This window comes from Aptenodytes patagonicus, chromosome 7 (assembly GCF_965638725.1).
Source record: "Aptenodytes patagonicus chromosome 7, bAptPat1.pri.cur, whole genome shotgun sequence".
Classification (NCBI taxonomy): Eukaryota; Metazoa; Chordata; class Aves; order Sphenisciformes; family Spheniscidae; genus Aptenodytes; species Aptenodytes patagonicus.
The window spans coordinates 3,043,665-3,063,056 of record NC_134955.1 but is presented as its reverse complement, the minus strand read 5'-3'; the positions used below and the strand labels follow the sequence as shown (position 1 = coordinate 3,063,056).

Sequence of the window (19,392 nt, the reverse complement as noted above, 5' to 3'; positions counted from 1 at the left end):
AAATCATGAAGAACCTTACAAACAGAGGTGAGGTAAGCCCTGATTTCCCTACTGCTTCTGTAGGTGCTCAGGAAAATGTGTGCGAGCTCTGCATGGGGATGTGTCTGAGAAGAAAAGGCCACCTTCAGCAGAAATCAAAACATGGGCTCTTAAGTTCATTTTGAGGAGCATTTTTTTGTACATTTGTAATGTCAGGCTCCCAAATTTCATAGGTATTTCAGTCCACAGCTCCCATTAGAAATCTATGGAAAACCAGTGACTGACTGACATACTCTGAAGGATCTATTTTTAGGCACTTAAATGCCTTTAGAAAAAGCAAAAAATTATCTGACCAAACCTATGCTCTTATTTAATCGTCCCACCAACACGTCTCTAAGAGCAAGGGCATCTCAGATAATGGTAGAACACAGTTACGATTGCCATGCTTTATTCTTTTTTCAATTTTGTCCATTTTGGAGTTCTTGCCAGAAAAATCCCTTTAACTTGTATACACATCCAGGTTTTTGTTAAAAATACAGTTCTTAGCATGTATAAATGCATTTCTCTCCACTATAAAATAGGCTTCCCGTATGCTAAGCCACCAAATGGAGAGTTAGACAAGAAAAGACAGATTCAAATATAGACTGTAAAGTACAAAAAGACTCCTGAAAAAAACCCAAACCAACCCTAGGCTGGTACAGTGCTTCTCGATTACTTTCTTATTCCAGAAAGCCACAAGGTGGTCAGGAACACAGGCAGTGGTGACAGATTCGGAAGGAATCCACCTCAGGGGAACAACTAAACCTATTGTATAAAGCAAAGGGTTTGTTTTGGGGTTTTTTTTTAATGAAAAAAAAATCTGGGGAGTTTGCTCAGAAAACTGTAGTTAAACCAGCACTGAGAGAGAAGCATCTGAGCCCAGTCAAATGGTGCTCGAAGAGCCCAGCCTTAGCTGACCTAGCGTTAGTATCTCTCTTGCCACATCACTGTTAGCATCTTCTTGCCACCCAGCTACTATTGGTATCAGTCAGCTCCTGGTAGTCGCCTTCAGGCAGTCAGTCCAAGTTGGAAGGGTAGGATGGGGGCAGGAGACTGTGTGTAGGAAAGGACAGCAGAGGGATGGCTCAGGAACAGATGGCAAGAGTTATCAATTAGAAAGAAAAACAAAAAATAGCAGTGCAAGTTCCATAGCCATGTGTCAGACATCCCTTCCGTCACCGGGCATTTCTGCTACGTTGCCGTCCCCAAACTTTGCTCTATGTGACAAGGGCCAGTCTCACTCTGCTCTCACGAGGAACCTAGCCCATTCACAGAACTTGCTTAAAAAACAACAAGGAGTTGGAAGGCTTCATTAGAGGCAATTCTTCGTGTGGTGAGCTGGCCACTGCTGGGCTCTCCAGTTCTGCAGAAAACACTTTACGTAATTCCTGTTATTAGAAGTATTTTAATAACTAAGCACGTGAGGTGTATGTGTTCGCGGGTACATTTCAAAGGAATTTAAAAGTTGATGAATATACAGTTGCCACACATGCTTAAAATCGTGGGAAATGAAAAATCAATCCCTCTTTCGTACCATACTCACATGATTACCAATAAGCCTTCACTAAGATTACAGCAGTACTGCAAGAATAACATTCAAAGAGCTGCATGCTTCTGCAGAAGGGAGACATGCTCACCTTAAGGCTCTACTTTCAGATGCTTACACAACATCAAGAAGATACAGAGAATCTCCTATTTAGATCACATTTAAAAATTGCTAAGTATTGCTTAAAACTTGTTGTGTGTCAGAACAAATGTCTGAAATCTCTTTGATAGGTTAGAAGATAATAGGTTTAGAAATTATGGTCCAAAAGAGCTTGAATACCATGCGCTTACCCTTTCTTAAAAAAAATTTACCAGGCTCAATGTGGCAATATCTGCAAATATCTGAAGCTCTGACTGCAGCGATACAGATACACAGATCAGAATTTACCTGAGAACCGAAATAAAACCTCCGTCCCCAAGGATGAGAGGCTGCTTTGTAGCCTGCAATTGCATGAGGAATCTGGGTCAGGGGTGCAGATAAAAGCGGAACAATGGAAGGTTAAAAGGTGGGAAAATGAACCCCTCCGATTTGGTGTGAAAGGCTGGAAGTGGGGAGGAAACAATGGCCAATAATGAGGGAGATGTCTTGCAAGTAGCAGCTTGAAGAGAGAGAAGAGAAAATGCAATGAGAGAAAGCTACAATAGCTGAAGAAGAATTTTAAAACACGATTGAAATCTATCAGCAATGTCGAAGAAAGCAGCCTATTTGAATAAAATATGTATGGCTCACTTTCATTCTAACAGGTATACTGCAATAAAGAAAAAGCAACTCATCCCAATAAAAACCTGTATTTTATGTAGTTCTGTTTCTGCAGAGTATTCTCCCTCAGCCAGAGGTGGGGAATGGGAAGGCCAGCTCTGACAAGGGTTTCTCAAGGTTTTATACTCCCGGAGCACCCATAGCCCCTCATTTCTATTATGCATGTTTGGGTTGAAAGTAACATCAAACCTGACTCTGAATAGTACAAATAATTACAATAAATATTTGTATCTATCTTCGATACACTTGTGCACCCAGATAACAAATCGTTTTTTCTGCTGTTTGTGAAGACCTTTCCACTGTAGCATGGCCAAGGAAAAAGAAAATCTTTTAAAAAGTAAATAGGTTTTGTGAATCCTTTCAAAAAAGGCAATGGGTGATTTGCAGTAGATAAAACAAGAAACTACTTTAATTGATTTGATTACTTTTTGATGGCATTTCTTTAAACATGGACTGGGCTGATTTCATGGTCTCTTTTCATCAGCAAGTAGAACTCGTGCAGAATTGTCCATCTTTATACAGCAGCAGACTATTAGTAACCAGCTACTTAGAAGTGTCGTTGAACCAAGAGATTAACAACTTATACGGTATCTGGACAGAAAGATCTATTTAGTGCAGACTATCAGCTTGAACCGAAAGCATTCAAGTGTGAACCCCTGAAGCTGCATTCTTTTACCTCCAACAATAAGATAGAAAATACAAATCAAATATAATTATACCCCACTACAAATTCTTATGCTCTTTAAACAAGCTGGTGAAAGGCTGGTGCAATTTTCTCCACTAATAATGATACACTGGGAAATCTAGTCCTGATGCAGCACCACTCAGAAGCATTGAATTACACAACAAATTAATTTCGTTCTTTGCATTATGTATACATTGAGTTGGGAAAAATATCATTTAACATCAGGGGGCTGTGCATATCCCAACCCACATAGTTTATGCTGGGGAAAAAAAAAAAAAAGAGAGAAAAGTGTCATTCAGAGAGAGGAGAATTTCATGGCTGGTAGCTCCTGCAAACAAAGATGCCTGATTCTTCTTTTCACGTCTGACGCTGATGGGCCTTGGATGCAGTATACAAATTTGTGGGTTGCAGTCTGATGTTGCAGAGGAGAACAAAGACAAATGAAACTACACAAGATGCTTAGAAAAACAAACGTACCAATATTGGATTGCATGCTCTTTCTGTGTTCTGGCGTTGTACAGAAAACAATCTAATTCTGCCTTTGTGTAACTCTCCTCCTACCAAAAGCTCTCAACGAATTCCTTAAATCATTATGTTGTTCCAGGCTTTATTCAGTGATTTGATTTCACTGCTTTAATCTAAGTGTGAACCTCTTTAGTAAATAGTGGGACAAAGCATCTGTGCTTCCAAAAGTGTTGGTGGATCATGTCAGTTTTATTTAGAATAACACCATTTTCCTAACTGAAAAGTGTATAGTGCTCTCAATGGGGGAAAAAAAATTGGTCTCTCGTAGAAGTTACAAAATATGTAACTAGCCAAAGTGGTCAAATGGCATGCCACAGGCACGTGCATTATGCTAGTACACTTTATATACACAGCTGTGATTACTGGGAGGGTGGGGGGTGTTGGGTAAATGTATGTGTACTATTTTAGGTGTCAGCCAGTTGGATCCAATTCTCCAGGCTTCTTATCTCTTGGCACTATTCCCCCAGCACATCAGATAGGAAATGCACCCACTCTGCTCTGACAACATTTTACAGTACCTGTGCAGAAGTCTAAATGATAGCACGAGGTGCATAAGGATGGAGAAGTGCACCTACTGTGAATGCCAGCTTTATAGCCCATCCTTGGCTCAAGCGTTTCTCAAACATACAGTTACTCCTGATTCACTGCAGGGCAAATGACAGAAGAAACCAAGCCATGGCGTAAAATTTCATGCATGAGTTAGCCCAAGGCAGGAATTATAAGAAAACAGCAAAGAAACAAATCCACAATATCTTCTTTTAGCTCCAGCTCCTCCCTTATCTTCAACTCTTAAATCTTGGTGTCCTTCACCGCCATTTTTCAATCTTGTTTTCCCTTCTTCTCATGGCTAGTCGCCTTTCACTGCTTCCACCACCAGTTCTCTAAGGATAATCTGCCTGCCACCCAGAGACAACGGGAAATAAATGGCACGTACAAGTGCATCAGGAGAGAGAATTTCTAGAAGGTATCACGTCATGGCAAAGTTACATAAAATTAGCAACGAAGACAAATGGATAGGGATAGAATGAGGGGGGGGGCAAGAAAACAATCTATGAGGTAGCTCATCTAGAAGAGGAAGATCTATAGGAGGTCGCATCACATAAATGTCTAACAACAGTGGGAAAAAAATCACCCAATCTTTATACGCCAAAATTTAACTGTGAAGAGAGGAGGGAACAATCAAGTAGTTAATATGACATTGCTATATCTTTTGAATACCTTGCTGCACTTTGAGGGTAGTATTTTCATTGAGAAAAGAATACATTATTTTACAGAGGAGACACACCTGGGCTTGAGCTGTCAGCAAAGGAACTACAGAACTGTGAAAGCGTTTCACTCTGCCGGTTGGCTTCCCACGGGTGCATGCTACTTTATGATGTATTTAACGACAAAAACGTGCATTACCACTTTCATTCTTATTTTACAGTAGAGCAGCAAAAGGAGCCCATTTTTATTCTGGCAGAGGTATTATCAACAAAACCAGAAACTAAGTGCCAAGAGAACTAAATTGTTGACTCTGCAGCCTGCCTGAAGCCCGTGAATCTGCAAGTAGTGAGAGGAGAATTTAAGGAGAGAATGCTGTTGGGGGTCGTGAGTGTAGAAGAAGCCACTAAGACCTCCATATCCCATAGACTTGCATAACAAACTAGAAAGCAAAAAGCATTTACGTAATCGTAGATGTAGCTTCTCAAATGTGGAGTTAGTGAGAACCATCATTATTGCACCCCATGTTATCCTCTGCACATGTTTTTCTCCCTCCTGTCTAGTATAAGTGATCTTCAAGAATTCCTCATTTGCTCTTATTCTCATCATCTCCATTCCAAAGTGGACCTACCACTGTGAGCACCAAGTTATACTTACACTTTTGAGATGATGCACATTTGGGTTACCTGAGTAGAGAGTCTCTCACTGCAAATTTCCAATCGTCTTTTATGCTACAGATAGTAGATATGCAATGCAACCATTCAACCCTCAAAATATCTTCTCTTCTAAATTGAGGAGAGCAAGCTCTATCTAAAGTCATGTTATCAAGCAGGATCTTTAAAAAATAAACCCCAATAATTTAAGCTGATAATTGTCTCACTATCCTTAGTTCCATTTAGAAATTTGGTGTTAAAAAGAAACTAAAACATTGCTGACTTATTCATTAAAATAACAGCATTTTAAATTATATTGGTAGCCTACATTTCTTCATCTCAGAAATAACTGTTAATGAATCATGCTGGTATAAATAAGAAAGGATAAAAAAAGAATGTATCCGCTGTAACAGGGGGTTATCTTTGTACAAATATGTAGGTGTTTGCAGCATTTGTAGTGTTCTTAGTGGTTAATCCCATTGAGAAAGGAAGGCTTGCTCACTGAAGAGTTTTTGAGGTGGATTAATAATTAAAGTAATATTAGCAATACTGTGCCTACTTCTGGTTTAAGACGTTATCACTTGCGTTTTACAATGTTTGGAAATGTTGAGAGTAGCTTGTTTCTTGATGTTGCCTGCAGATTAAGTTTTGAGAGGGCGCACTGACAGCTGAGTTTAGATTTTCTGTAACAAGAATATGAAAAAGGACTCTTGTTTATATAGGTTAGTAAGTCAGAGCAGGTAAATAAGATCAATTGAAAGAATAAAGAAGGTGCAAACTTAAAACCCATTATCAAAAAGTAATCTTATGTACATACTATTTCAGAAATATTACCATTTATTCTTATGTTTCTGGCAGCAGTGGTAGATACAGCTACATGACATTCACTAATTCAGCGGAAAATGCATGGCTGACATCCAAGACATTACTATGAAAATAGAAGTGTTCTGGATATTATTTGGCAGTCACACCCCCGGACATCATGAGTACTACAATAAAATTTGACTTCCGTGTTCAAGTTTCAAAATAACTCTATTTTCTTCCGGACAAGAAGCGATGCAAATAAAGCTAGTAGGAAATGGCAATGCACATCCCTAAAAAAGAAGGGGATCAGAGAACGGAGAGTAATTGTATAAATAAGCAAATTGCATATGTTGTTCTCTACTAAGTCATGGCATTTCAGGCGCAGATTCTTGATGTTTCAGAGTAATTGCAGACTGTGTGTTTAGGAGAGAAATTATTCTCATGTTGGTATTACCTCTACACACGTGTAACTACTGTATGTGTCCACGAGCACTTTCATTAGAGGAAGGATCATTCAGCAGTAACCACCTAGGATCTAGCCTGTGCTTCTACAGAAGCACATCTAAACTAAGTTATGATGATTGTACTCATATATTCAAGGGCACAATTTCAGGTATGAGAATTTTAAGTAATAAACAGTATGTCTTTCTAAGCAAAAAAAAAGTGCATGAAGAATACACTATGTATCAAAAGAAAAAAGTATGTAAGACAGAACAGATAAAACAGGGTAACATAAAATATGTATTTCAGATATTACATTAGGAAGCTTCAGTTGAGAAGCAAATTCAAATTACTTTCAATATTTTTTTTGTTTACTAGCATTTGTAATAGAAACAGACCTAAAATGAAGGAAAGATCCAGCCCACGGCTCTACCAGTGGATATCAGACACAGTTTCACCAGGAATTTGTGGTGCAGCAATCCTGCAAGCAGCCCCCGGCAGCTTTGGCTTCTGAGGAACCACTGCTTCTAGACAACACACAGGTGACCACAGTCCCCAGGACGCCTCCGCCACAACGGGGGACAGAAACAGAGTCAAAGATTCTTCACACACCCCCATGCCGTGTTCCCAGTGGAGGTCGGGAAAGCCTGACACCACTCCCTCAGCTGGCCGATGACTGGTGGGAGGGTGGTGAAACAGAACAAGAACAAACGGAAATTTTTTAAGTTGGGGAAAACCTTTATAGAAAGTCTTAATATCTTTTTCCTGGTCTAGAATTTGGTAAGAAATTTAGAAATGACTCACCCTAAGTCCCCCCGGCTAGGACCACGCTTTCCTTTATGTTGGGAAGCTGCAAGGAACATCAAAGGAATTATCAGCAGAAAAGGAGGAGGAGAAATAAATGGGACTCACAGGATACATCTGAGGTCAAGAAATAAAGTATAAATGGAGGTGGAAGGACTGGAAAATAGGAAGAAAATACAGTGAAATTCCAGTGATTCCCAGTGAATCTGGGAGATATAATCTGAAAGAGATTTTCAATGGAGAAAATGAAAACGGATTACTGCTTTAAGATAATTAGGAACCACAGTACTCAATGACTCAGGAAAGTGTATGTCATGTAGTATATAAACAAGAAAGCAGCGTACGTTTGGACGCTGAACACTGCACCAAGGCGTAAGGTGCAATTCCTACAGCCTCTTCTCAAATCTTACTCAGTTTCTGAATACCAGACACCAGTTTAACATAAAGATTCATCAAGCCATATAGCAACCAAAAGCAATACAGTAAACAATTAAGATGCAGGAGCAACTAACTGGTGATTAAATTTAGGTAGGAAAGACTACAAAACGTAAATGCTCTGAGCAAGCTCCTACACCATTCACAAAGGCACAGAGTTTTGACACGGGCTTAACTTGGAAGAGATGCACCTCTTACTCTACAGGTTGTTAAGTAATGAATAAACGGGAAAGACACAGCTGTTTAAATCCTAGTCCCAGGAAAGGTGGTATAGCTTTTGCTATGGACTCTAACGGGACCAGGATTTCAGTCAAGAGATAAAGGAACATTTGAACGATGCAAGAGAGAGGACTTTAACAGAGCAATAGAAAACGACCTGCGTAGGATAACGAGAAGAATAGAACAGTATAAAAGCATAGAAACTATTCTAAAGTATTTCTCCTCTCCCCCTACCATTCCTTCGAACAATCATACTTCATGGATTTTTCTAAGCACATAACCGGGAAGAGCAAAGAGGGTGCAGCCCGGGTTCACAACAGTCAGATAAGCTGGAAGGGAGCTCTCCACAGCCCGTCATGATCACAAGTCACATTTCAATCTGAAAGCTGTACGGAGCCGCACAGTTTATCCCTACCTCTACTGTTGCCCTGTATTCTAGTGCAACCTAGATTTAGCAAAATAAACGGAGAAAACCAATTTGCTTCTTTGACCCATCAAGGGAGTGGAATAATCTGTGGAGCAAAAGTGAAAAATTTCACACCCGTAGACAGAAATCACCGTGAATCGTACTCTCCAAAGTACAACTCCAACAGAAGAACAACCCAGTAAGCCTTCCATTTCATTATTCAAACATCGTCAATATTTCAATAGACGAGGTTCAAAATATTAACCAGGAAACTCGTTTTTAACCAGTGCTCCACTGGTCTATTATCTAAAAGAATGGGCTGGGTTTTCTTAGTACTTTTTTCAGCTTACATGATCAAGACGCTTAGCATTTAAAATTTGTTAGGCTTTTTTAGAAGAGACTATATGAGAATTTCTGATCACTAACTGACAGGAATGGATAGCCTTTTCTGAAAATACGTATTGCTAGTGGTAAATAACATCATAAATGAAATACAGATTCTCTCTCCTTATCATCACCTTACTCTGTCTCAGTGTGGATTTTATGTTAGAATCTCACTAATTAAGCCTTACTGACCCATTTTAACCTTCATCTGTGTTCCTTAAAGGGCTGAACTGTCAGGGCTATTGTTGCTATGCACCTTTATGGTTGGGGAAAACTCTGTCTGTAAATTTAGTTAATGTTTCTTATCTATTCTGTCATTCTACAGGAAAAAGCGGGGGGGGGGGGAGGCAGCTACCTCCTAACTAAAGTTCTGTGGCTGATGATCATTTTCTTGGCTTTTACAACATTTCTACTTTACATCTATCAATATTCTGCATTCTCAATACCTACCTAGTGCAGGTGGTGCCTAGAGTCAGTGACAGAACAAACCCCCCAACACACAACTGTTAATGCCAGGTGAGAAACGTCTTCACTAACAGGGAGCACTGTAAAGAAAAAACATGCAAACACAAAAAGAAAAAGAGGAGAGGAAAAACCCTCAGAGTCTAGAGACTGGGTTAGCAGTGATGAATAGACCCCAGAAGCACGTAACAGCACATAAAGGTAGCGTAAGAATGGGCAAGTTCAGGAAACCGGCTGGCAGAAAACAACATCGCAGCTCCAGAAATGCCTGCAATGAACGGAGTAAGGAGACTGTGAAAGATGGCTGAGGTTGTTAAACAGAAATCTAAGGATTACTATGAGACAAAATTTAGGGAATAGTTTTAAACAGTATGAAAAAATATGGAAAAGGAGATGAGAAATCAAAACAAAGCAGAAATTTAGTATTAATGGCAATAATCCCAGACGGATATTTCTGAGTAAACGGAGGTACAAGCACATGCTAAGGACAGAAATCATGACCTCTCTCAATGGCAAATGGTCTCTCTCAGTGGTCTGTTGATTTTAGTAACTTCTGAAAATACAGCACATTCAGAAAAAGTTTTTAAATAGCACAAGTAAGACTTACCTAGCTTGATACTACATGCAGGGAATTTGGGAGGATACAAGAATGCTAATCGTATTGCAAGATTATCTTCTTAGCTATTCATGCCAAAAGCAGGATGATCTAAAGCAGCAATTTTTGCACGTATTCATGCAAGCCACGCACAGCTAGGGGGAATTTCAAGCATGATCACAGCAGAAATTTCTTTGGAGAACCTAGAGGTCCTCAGGCTTGTTAGGGGAATAAAGTTATGAAAGGAATGAAAACAAATACTACAAAACAACTTCAATTTTTGTTTCATTCAAGAACAGACCGATTTTTCTCAAGCATTAGGCAGGAACTTACTCATTAATAATCTAAGTGCATTAAAAATTAGTGTTCATAACAAGCTAGGAAGGACATTAAAATAATTTTTTAAAAAGAGTACAAGTGCTAAGTAATTCATGTAAGTAACATAAGCACTTGACTGCAGCAAGTGCAGAGCAAAATCCAGCAGGCACTGTTGGACTTGGGCATTTCTGCAGCATATTCCCAGACCAAAGAGCAAAAGGGAACATGGTTCACGTGTGATTTTTGAAGGGTCAGGAAGGTCTGGCAAGGCGAGCATTATGCTAGAGCTAACAAGCCATCCTTTATTCAAAGTACTCCATGCAGATCCACCTGAGAAGTCTCGACACAATTTCTGGGTATGCCAGGTTGTCATTGCTCCGGATAGTGAAAGGTTACCGCAAATGCTGCTAAGGGATGGTGGATTTACCACTAAGCATCTTTTCTAGGTCCATTTATTTGAATTCTGAAAGATATACTTCAATGGGGCGCAGCATACAACCAGTTCAAAAAAAACATCCTAAAATGTACTTTTCTACACCATTAGGCATCAACTACCTGTAAAGATCTAGCGCTCTTATGCCCCTAGTCACATGGTGTTTAAATGTAGTTAATCTGTTTTACCAGTCTCCCTGTGGGTACACTCGGAATGGCGCTGTAGGCCCTCCATATGGGGAAGATCAGGGGCTGTTAAAAACTGCTGTCTCCTAGGAAATCTCACGGGAAAAGAGAAAGAGAAGAGACAACCGTAGCTTTTACACAAGCAGGATGGGGTAAGATAGTTAATTAGAAGGTTTGCGATGGATCATAATGTGTTTCACCCAGCCAAACAACCCCCAGACAGCCCAACTGCATTTGAGTCAATAATTCTGTTTGGTTAGTTGAAGGATGATGCTGAGGGCGCTTTTAGAAGTGGCGCGGTAGCACTTCAAACATCAGTATTTAAATGTTTCCCTCATTTAAAAATACCATTTAAGAGGGTTATTATTAAATTTACGGAATAACTTTCACTTACTGCTTAGATTTTTAGTTATACTGCTACACAAAAAAAATCATTATTTGTACTAGGCAATACCTTAAGAAATTGTAATTCGATATTCAAAAGGACTGCACTGTTCTTCATAGGTATTTAAAAGCTGGCTTGACTAAACAAATATGTTTCATTTGCACAGTATTCTAGGAGGACTGGACAGAAAAAACAATTAAATTGTACCCTACGGAAAAATACCTGCTTCTTTATTTTTCTTGAAAGTATCTAGATCTACACTAAGAAAAATCTTAAAAAAATATATCCTAGAAAAATTAACATTTTCACCCACTGTGGTCTGAATATTCTAATTCTGTCCAGTAGCATGTATCTGTGAAAAGCCATCATTAGATCATTTTCTGTCCCATAGCAACCACTTTGTTTTCTCAGGGAAATAAAATATTTTTACATCCTTAGGCAATACCCTTCTCTGCGCGGTTTCCTAAATGAAGCTGTTCGCAATCTAAAGCTATCATCACGATTTACACTGGGCTTCACGGAGATTTATAGCTATTTATGTGGAAAATAAAATGCTAGCCATAGGCTTTTCTAATTGTATATACGTGTGCATGTGCATGTACACAGAAAGAGAGAGAGCATTTCACATTTTATATAAAAAGCCTGGATTTGTTAAAAAAATATTGCTTATTTAAAGTAACAGATTCAAGTTATTAGATGCATTTACATTATTAAACAATTATCTAAAAGAGAGCAATGGCAAGAAGAGAGAGGTAATGTTTTAATGATCTGAATGTGCAATGATAATCTAGGTCTGACTTTGCTAAGTGATAAGAAAGTAAATAAGACACCAGGGACCATAAGCAGCTTGAGAGGATCTTCCTGTATCTGTCACAGCTGGCAATTTCAGGGTAATCCAAAAACTTCAGGGCTGCTGGCCAGAGCCACCAGTTCTCAGACGGTGGTTCTCAGTACTTTACCAAAGGTCTCTGTGGAGCTTTTTCTTAAAAGGGTTTTTTAATAATTAAATCACACTAAAGTGACTATACCCGTTTTAAATAATTTACTGATGCTATTTTACTGTGCAAGTCACTGCTGAAGTTCCCTACAGGCATTACACAGAAGCAAATGTGAAGAGAGAAGCACACAGGGTAGTAGCACGCCACCAAAATAATGGCCAAAAAAGTAGCCATAGAAGCAGACTTCGTACTACACTATGACTTACTGTCATCGTGTGAGAGCTTGGGTGCTGACCTGAATGTTGTCTGCGTTCAAGCATAAAAGGACTATCATGAAAGAAGAATTCCCTTTTTTTTTTTTTTTCTTTAATTTGGCAATCCTATCATGTCTTTTCATGACATCAAAATGTTACTGATTTAAATTTTGACAATGAGGGGCACTGGAATGTGAAAAACTCTCCCAGGGGGAACGGGAAATGCTTGAGATATGGAAGGCTAAGCAGGATGCAAACACCCACACGAAATGCTGCAGGAAGATAGTAAGCTGGAAAAATAAGATTCAACTAGCTGTTGTACTACACCAGACCTTTAGCAAATCCAATTTTTCCAGCTAAATTTTGAAAACTAAAACATCGAGGAGGTTACAAAGGGTGAAGCTTTGAATTTTCGTAACTGTTCTTTAGGATTGCTGATTTCAGCAAAGACTAAATGTTTCCATCTTTGTTTACCCTAGCTTTTGAAATCAAATACAGAAAGAAGACTAGTAGGAATCCATTTGTTCTCATTGCACAATTTCAATTTTTTGTCATTAAGCTTTAATGTAAGGAAAAGACATGATCTGAACAGTGTTTATTTCAGTGATGATGCAAAGTGATGGGTGCACTGCATAATGTCGTATGATATCAAAAGATGTGTCCTGCTGTAACCTTCCTTACACATAGTGAGAAGCCTCTGAAAATACAGAAGGCAGCTTACAGCTTTGAAGCCGTGACTGGAAAGTTGTCACTTGCTTTCAGTAACTGAGTAGGATTTGTGCCTAGCTAGTCTTAGTGGTCCAAGTTGCTCAAATGCTTAGTTATGAAACTGTGCCTTCATTAGCCTCTGAAAGGCTCATCCTTCTTCTTTAATTTATTAAGATTTTTGTCATATGAGCACTGAAAAGAACTGTACAAAATCGACTTAAGGCAAGTTTTGTGCTCCTTTGTTTTGGGGCTGACTCAAAGCTGCACTAATTAAACCGGAGCTCCCCAGCGGGGCTTCTCGTTCCATCAGTCAGGGAGGCAAGGCCTGGATGATGGGGACAGTTCAGTCACATTTTTGCTCTCATTGTGCCTCCTGAAACAGGGAGGACTGATGTAAGAGCTTGCTGGGCTTAGGGAACCGCTAAACCGTCAGTTAAGTCGAGTCTGGATCAGCTCAAAGCTGCTAAAGAGATATAAATTAGCGGAAGCAGGACTAGTAGTTTTGCTTATCGGTTTTGTAACCCATTTGGGCATTTTGCTTTTCAACTCTGTATAAATTCCAGAAATACTTCATATAAATTCCTCTTCAGTTGCACGTTCATAGTTTCAGGAATTAGATCAGCTCTCAGTGCCTTTTTTATAGATATTAGATGATGCCCCATACTGCGTGTTTATGAACATTTTATCAGGTAATGATGGAGCAGAATTAGGAACCCATGAGATTTTAATTCCTTGTTAAGCAATTGTCATGGCAGATTCTGACAAGAACAGAAAATGTCATAAAACTAAGCAGAACTAAGCAGTCCTCAAGATAATTTCCAGCTTCTAATAAAAACAGAACACGGTACATCTATACATTTCATTACAAAGGCTGTAACCATGGTAGAAAACGCAGCACAATTTGATTGTGACAACCTGTAATCCTAGTTATACGACAGTTTGAATAATTTTTTTTTTTTAAATCTCCAAAGCCACTACATTATAACTTTAAACCAAGGAGAACAAAACCTAATGCAACTGCATTGAAAACTTCCTATATTTTAGCTAGGGCTCAGGGGAAAGGCTTAAAACATTCATATTACAGCACAGCACACCACCACTTTGGCTGAACTAACATAAAATGCACTTGAAAAGATACCTGACTGGCGAAGAGAGTAGTAAGGGGAACTATGAGCAAATGACGGCAGGAGATTGGAGATTCACTGCCAAGTCTCCAGGCACAGATGACAGCTTCCTACACTGGACGATGAGTAAAGTAGCCACTGCGCAATATTTCAGAGGTTCACCAAACTGAAACGTTTTCATAAAAATGTTGACTTCACCGATACTGAACTCTCCTCCAAAACAAAAAAAGTGTTATTGGGAACTTCTAAACAGCTCTAAGTGGGTCAATGCTGCGTAGGCAAACTTAAAAGCTGTCAACCCTATCGATATTGCAGTTACCAGGCACTGTCCGTCTTCGTAAATGCCAACCTAACAGAATCTACATCCCGACAATTTCTTATAGTAATGTGTACCTACACACTGAGTAATTTTTTTCTTCCTTTGAGACATAACAGTGACAACTGATAGTAATGAAATTTATTCTAACTGAATGTCTCTCACCAGGAGTTTATTATCCTCAAACTTTCTCCACAATAGAGAGGCAAATTCTACTATAATACAAAGGCTATTCCATATGATTTATTCCTCCAAAACATACTGTGCAAGCATTTAAGAAAACAAGTGATCTGAATTATGTCTTATACTCATGATGGAAAAAGTATTGGTTAATTCCTCCCTACTGATTTTAAAAGAAGTTTACTTGGTTTTTAGCAAACTGTGAATGTGGCTTTTGTTGCTCCGACATGTATTTAAGTTCTGAAAATACTTCCTTTGATCCAGCATCAAACTATTAGTCACACTCATTTCTGAAACTCAGATCCACAAAGAGATAAAGCACAGTTAAAGTGACAGAAGAGTACAAGCAAATACACCTAAAATAACAATAAAGTATGTTGAACATTTCCTTTCTACTTCTGATAATACTAAGGACACTGAAAAATCTAAGATTTGTCCTTCTTTTGTTTAAGTATTTGAAGCATTTTATTTCACGTTTTGAGAACTTAATTACTCTAAAATGGCTTCTGTCCCTCACTGCACCATACAAAAGGGATATGCATATACCCAGATGGATGTACGCATGTCCCCAGACAAGCGGGCTTGCTGTAGGCATACTACAAGAACTCTTTATGTAAGCTTTCCTTGTCTAAACTGTTCTGATAAACATTTTACATTAATAAATACGGTAAATTTGAGCTCGTATATTCTACAACCATTCTCCTACTTTGCAGTGTCCCTGGAATTCTGCATGGCTCGTGCAGGCACCTTGCATCAAACGTGCGTCTCAGGGCAGCATCGAGGCCATTGTCTCAATTAAATTCCAAAGTTAGGATGTTCAAAAGGACCTCTATGCCCAAATTCTGTTGGCTTTGAATAAAAATTAAGCAGCTATTTTTTTAATACCTAAAAAAATTCCAGCCTACATTGTTCAATGAAATTTGGAGTCTTCCTATTAACAACTGAATTGTAAACCACATTAAAATACCAATCTGCTAACACAAAGTTAACATATCAGTATACATTAAGCAATAACCATTCTCTTAAGAGAACCTGTAAAAAAAAAAAACCTATCTGTATTCATAGAAATATTTATACATAATTAGTATCCTATTTATTACACATGAAAAATATTAAAATCAATGTGTTTTAAGGTTTTCACAAAAAACACAGTGCATCAAGATTAAATGGAGGACACTTTATAGTGCATGGAAGACAGGTACACTGAGTACTATTCATGGGGGACTACCCCATTTATTGCCATGAACGTCTTAATCTGTAGTTATACAGTTTTTAAAAAGAAATCTTAATGCATATTAGTCTCTCTTTCGATCTATTGTTCTGACAGCTTAAATTTTTACATTGCTAATTTGGTCCATACCATAAAACATTTATTTTTTATGCAGAAGTTTTCTAACCAAAGCTGTCCTTTTTCTGCTGCGCATTTACTGGCTTTCCCAGGAAAAAGGTAGATAGGACCATGTAGAGTCGGCTACCTGTATAGAGAATCCTTGCTGAAATGTCATCCGCAAGAAGACTGTGAGGTGGGGTGCAGAACTGCATTATTTTTCCTTGACAATATAAATACCCAGTACTCCTTACAGTAACACCACTCCTAAAATAAGAGAGTGTTACTCTCAAACATCTCAAGAAAATACAGCCCCCTAGCATTCTGTTTGACATACCGACTGGGATAAGACAGCATTTAATCGCTACTTTAGATGTATGATTTCTTATATACAGACATAGTATTAACGTATTAAGAAGAAATTATTCTATTAGTCACAATGAATAGCATCTTACACTAAAAACACTTTCTCTAGTCCATCCATCTTTTTCAATGTTCTGAGGCCCACATGTGGAGTTCAGAGTCTTTTGGAGCCCAAAATCTTTAAGAGAGACCCTCTTTATCCACCGCCAACTTAAACAAGCTCAAGACAACAGAGTATGGGCCTGTGTAGCCTTTCCTTATGGGAAAGCTATGCTCCTAAAGTACCTCTGTGTTTCGCTGATTTTCCTTCACCAGGGATAAGAGCACCAAAATCAGACCTTTCTACTATTGCCCCCAAACAGAAAAATTACCATGCTTTAACCCTTACCTGCCAGCAACAGATTCCAGGGACTTCTACTTGGATATGGGAAGCACGATCCTTTAAGAAGGGCAAGGAACGAAGGCAACATCAAAAAGAAGTTAGGTGTCAGAATTCGATTTTAAGGGGAAAATTTGAAAGCAGAAGTTTATGTAAGCGAAGCTCTTCTGATGGCATGATTTGAAAATGGAAAAGTGAGCAAAATAAACAGTTAGAGGAGATGAGGAAGCAAACTCCAGTTTCTCTCAGTTTCTCCTACTCTGCTGTCCCCGCCACTTTGCACGTGAAATGAGGAAATGAAAACGAGGTAATGGAAGGTAATGAAGAATCTTAAATGTGATTAAGGATGGCAGAGGAAGGCGACACGGGGTTTGGAAGACTGGAATATCTTAGCGATACACCTGGAACAATGAGAAAGACTGCTTTAAGTGCAGTCTTTGGAATTACCCCTGTGAAAGTCAGGGACCACTTTCTGTAGCGGTGGACAAGACACCAACAACATCCCCCTCCCTGCCCCGGTAGCATTGGAACCGCAGAATCACCGTCACAAAAAGATCACTTATCTTTCTGGAAAATAGCTTTCATAGCATGTTTTGTAATTATTTCAAACTTAAATCACACCTTCTCAAAATATTTTTTCTCTTTTTCCTCTCTATTATTCTTTGGTTATGTTTTGAGAATTCATATTTTACAACCTGATAGCAGTAAAACACTAACCCTTCTAAGAATGTGCATTTCTGCCAAATATTTTCTCTGCAATTTTCAGCGTCTCTACATCAAATACTGTAACAAGTCCACAAAATACTCACAGGAGTGTTTTTGAATATATATGGAATTCTGTTATCATAGCTATTAATCTGTATCTGCTTTTTAAACATTTGCACAACTCTGTGCCTCGTTTACTATACCTCTACAAGTTCACACGCTTTCCATCTTTTCTCTTACGAAATGTCAGACTAAGTTTAGTTTAAAAGCATTATTTTACAATATACTTATCTACAGTTCATGTCTGGATGTTTGTAAATTCAAGGGATATTGTTACATTTGGGGAGTTTGAGGAGTTGTATTTTACAGGACTGTTTTGTTCAGTAGCATGATTCCGTATTTTAGGAAGTTCTTTCTAACCACACTCCCACAGGACTCTCATATCAAACACCGTTTTCCAAAGTATTTGGTATGTCAGATACATCCCTGGAAGTTTTCACATTTCACGTTTGACCATTCCAATTAAATATTTTCTTTAGAATGGCCCATGACATAAGTTTCAGAGTTTTGATATTTTAGGGATCAAATTATGATCTTGAATAGATGCCCCATAGTTATAAGCCTAACCACAAGCAAACAAGAACACTGGTTGTGCTTTAATTTTCTAGCATTCTGGAATATAAAAGGATATTTTCTAATAAGGTGAAAAAGGAGAAAAGATCTGCCTACCCCAGGCGCTGGAACAAGTGTACCTTAAGATACTCAAATGCCCCTTAGTAAATTAATAAGGGAAAAATTTGAAGAGGTTTTTCTACTAAGTGGATGATGGGTTTTAGTGTTGCTTCAATTATTACAGCATTCAATGTGTTTAGATCTACCTATATGAAACATTGCACATATTATACACAAGAATTGCATGTATCTGTGCCTCAAGGTTGCTTGTGCAGGAAAGGATACTCCAACTATCCCTTGGGCACACACTAAAGAGTAAGAAGGAGGTGCAAGAAGGAATCAGTGTTCTGAGTCGGTAAAACAAATTAACCTTAGTGGCAGAAAAATAAATAAATAAAAAAACCCCAAAAAAACCTGTTCCTTACAGTTTTTAGGACGCTTAAGCAGCAGGTACAACAATGTCACACTGAAATCTTGAAGGGGAGTCCCAAGGAAAATAAGCTGGCAATGGAAAATTGGCAACTGACTTTTTCATTGTAATAACAGGTATTCAAACGGAAAAGAAGAGAAAAAGCAAACATTGCCAATATTTTGGCATTTGTAGGAGTTATCCAAAAAAAGCGTATCTAGGTTCTCTACAGCTTTAACCTGAGAAAAAAAATGCACATTAATGCTGCAAAGGAGCTGACACTTTTCATCTGCAGCCCACTCAGCCAAGGAACATCCACTTATATACCCTCATGCATTATTCACCAGGAAAATTGAAATAATCTACCAGTGGTTAAGCAGCTCAGAATCAAATGCAAATCAAGGGAAAGCAGTTAAGAACGAGGATCATTCACAACCCGCCCTGAACCCCTGACACTCCTCCACACCGCAAGCCTGGAGACTCCCGCAGGCACCGCACAAATCGTTACAACCCCAGTCCCGGCGGCTGCAGGCGTTTGGTGCAACTTAGCCTGAAAATTGGCCTGTTTCTGTGGCGATGGCAAACGCACGGACCTGTGCCCATGCTTTGAAAAGAGACTTGCTTTATTTGCGTTCGAGCAGGTTCTCACTCCCTGCCAGTAAAGGTGGGTTCTTTGGCACACACCTGAGAAAGTCTGACTTTTTTTTTAATTATTAAAAGCCTGTGTTTACTGTAGCACTGGCTACGATTATATTCA

General features: G+C 38.8%; 1 protein-coding gene across 5 annotated transcripts in view; it reads right to left on the bottom strand.

Annotated features, from left to right (window-relative positions):
• Positions 1-19,392, bottom strand: part of SHANK2 (SH3 and multiple ankyrin repeat domains 2) — a 368,375-nt gene that overhangs the window by 239,524 nt on the left and 109,459 nt on the right. Inside the window, exon 13 of one of the 5 annotated variants that reach the window (XM_076343775.1) lies at positions 16,859-16,909. The exons of the other annotated variants lie outside the window; for them this stretch is intronic. Within the exon in view, the coding sequence (XP_076199890.1) occupies positions 16,859-16,909 (51 nt within the window). The remainder of the gene's footprint in view (positions 1-16,858; positions 16,910-19,392) is intronic. 5 annotated transcript variants of the gene reach the window in all.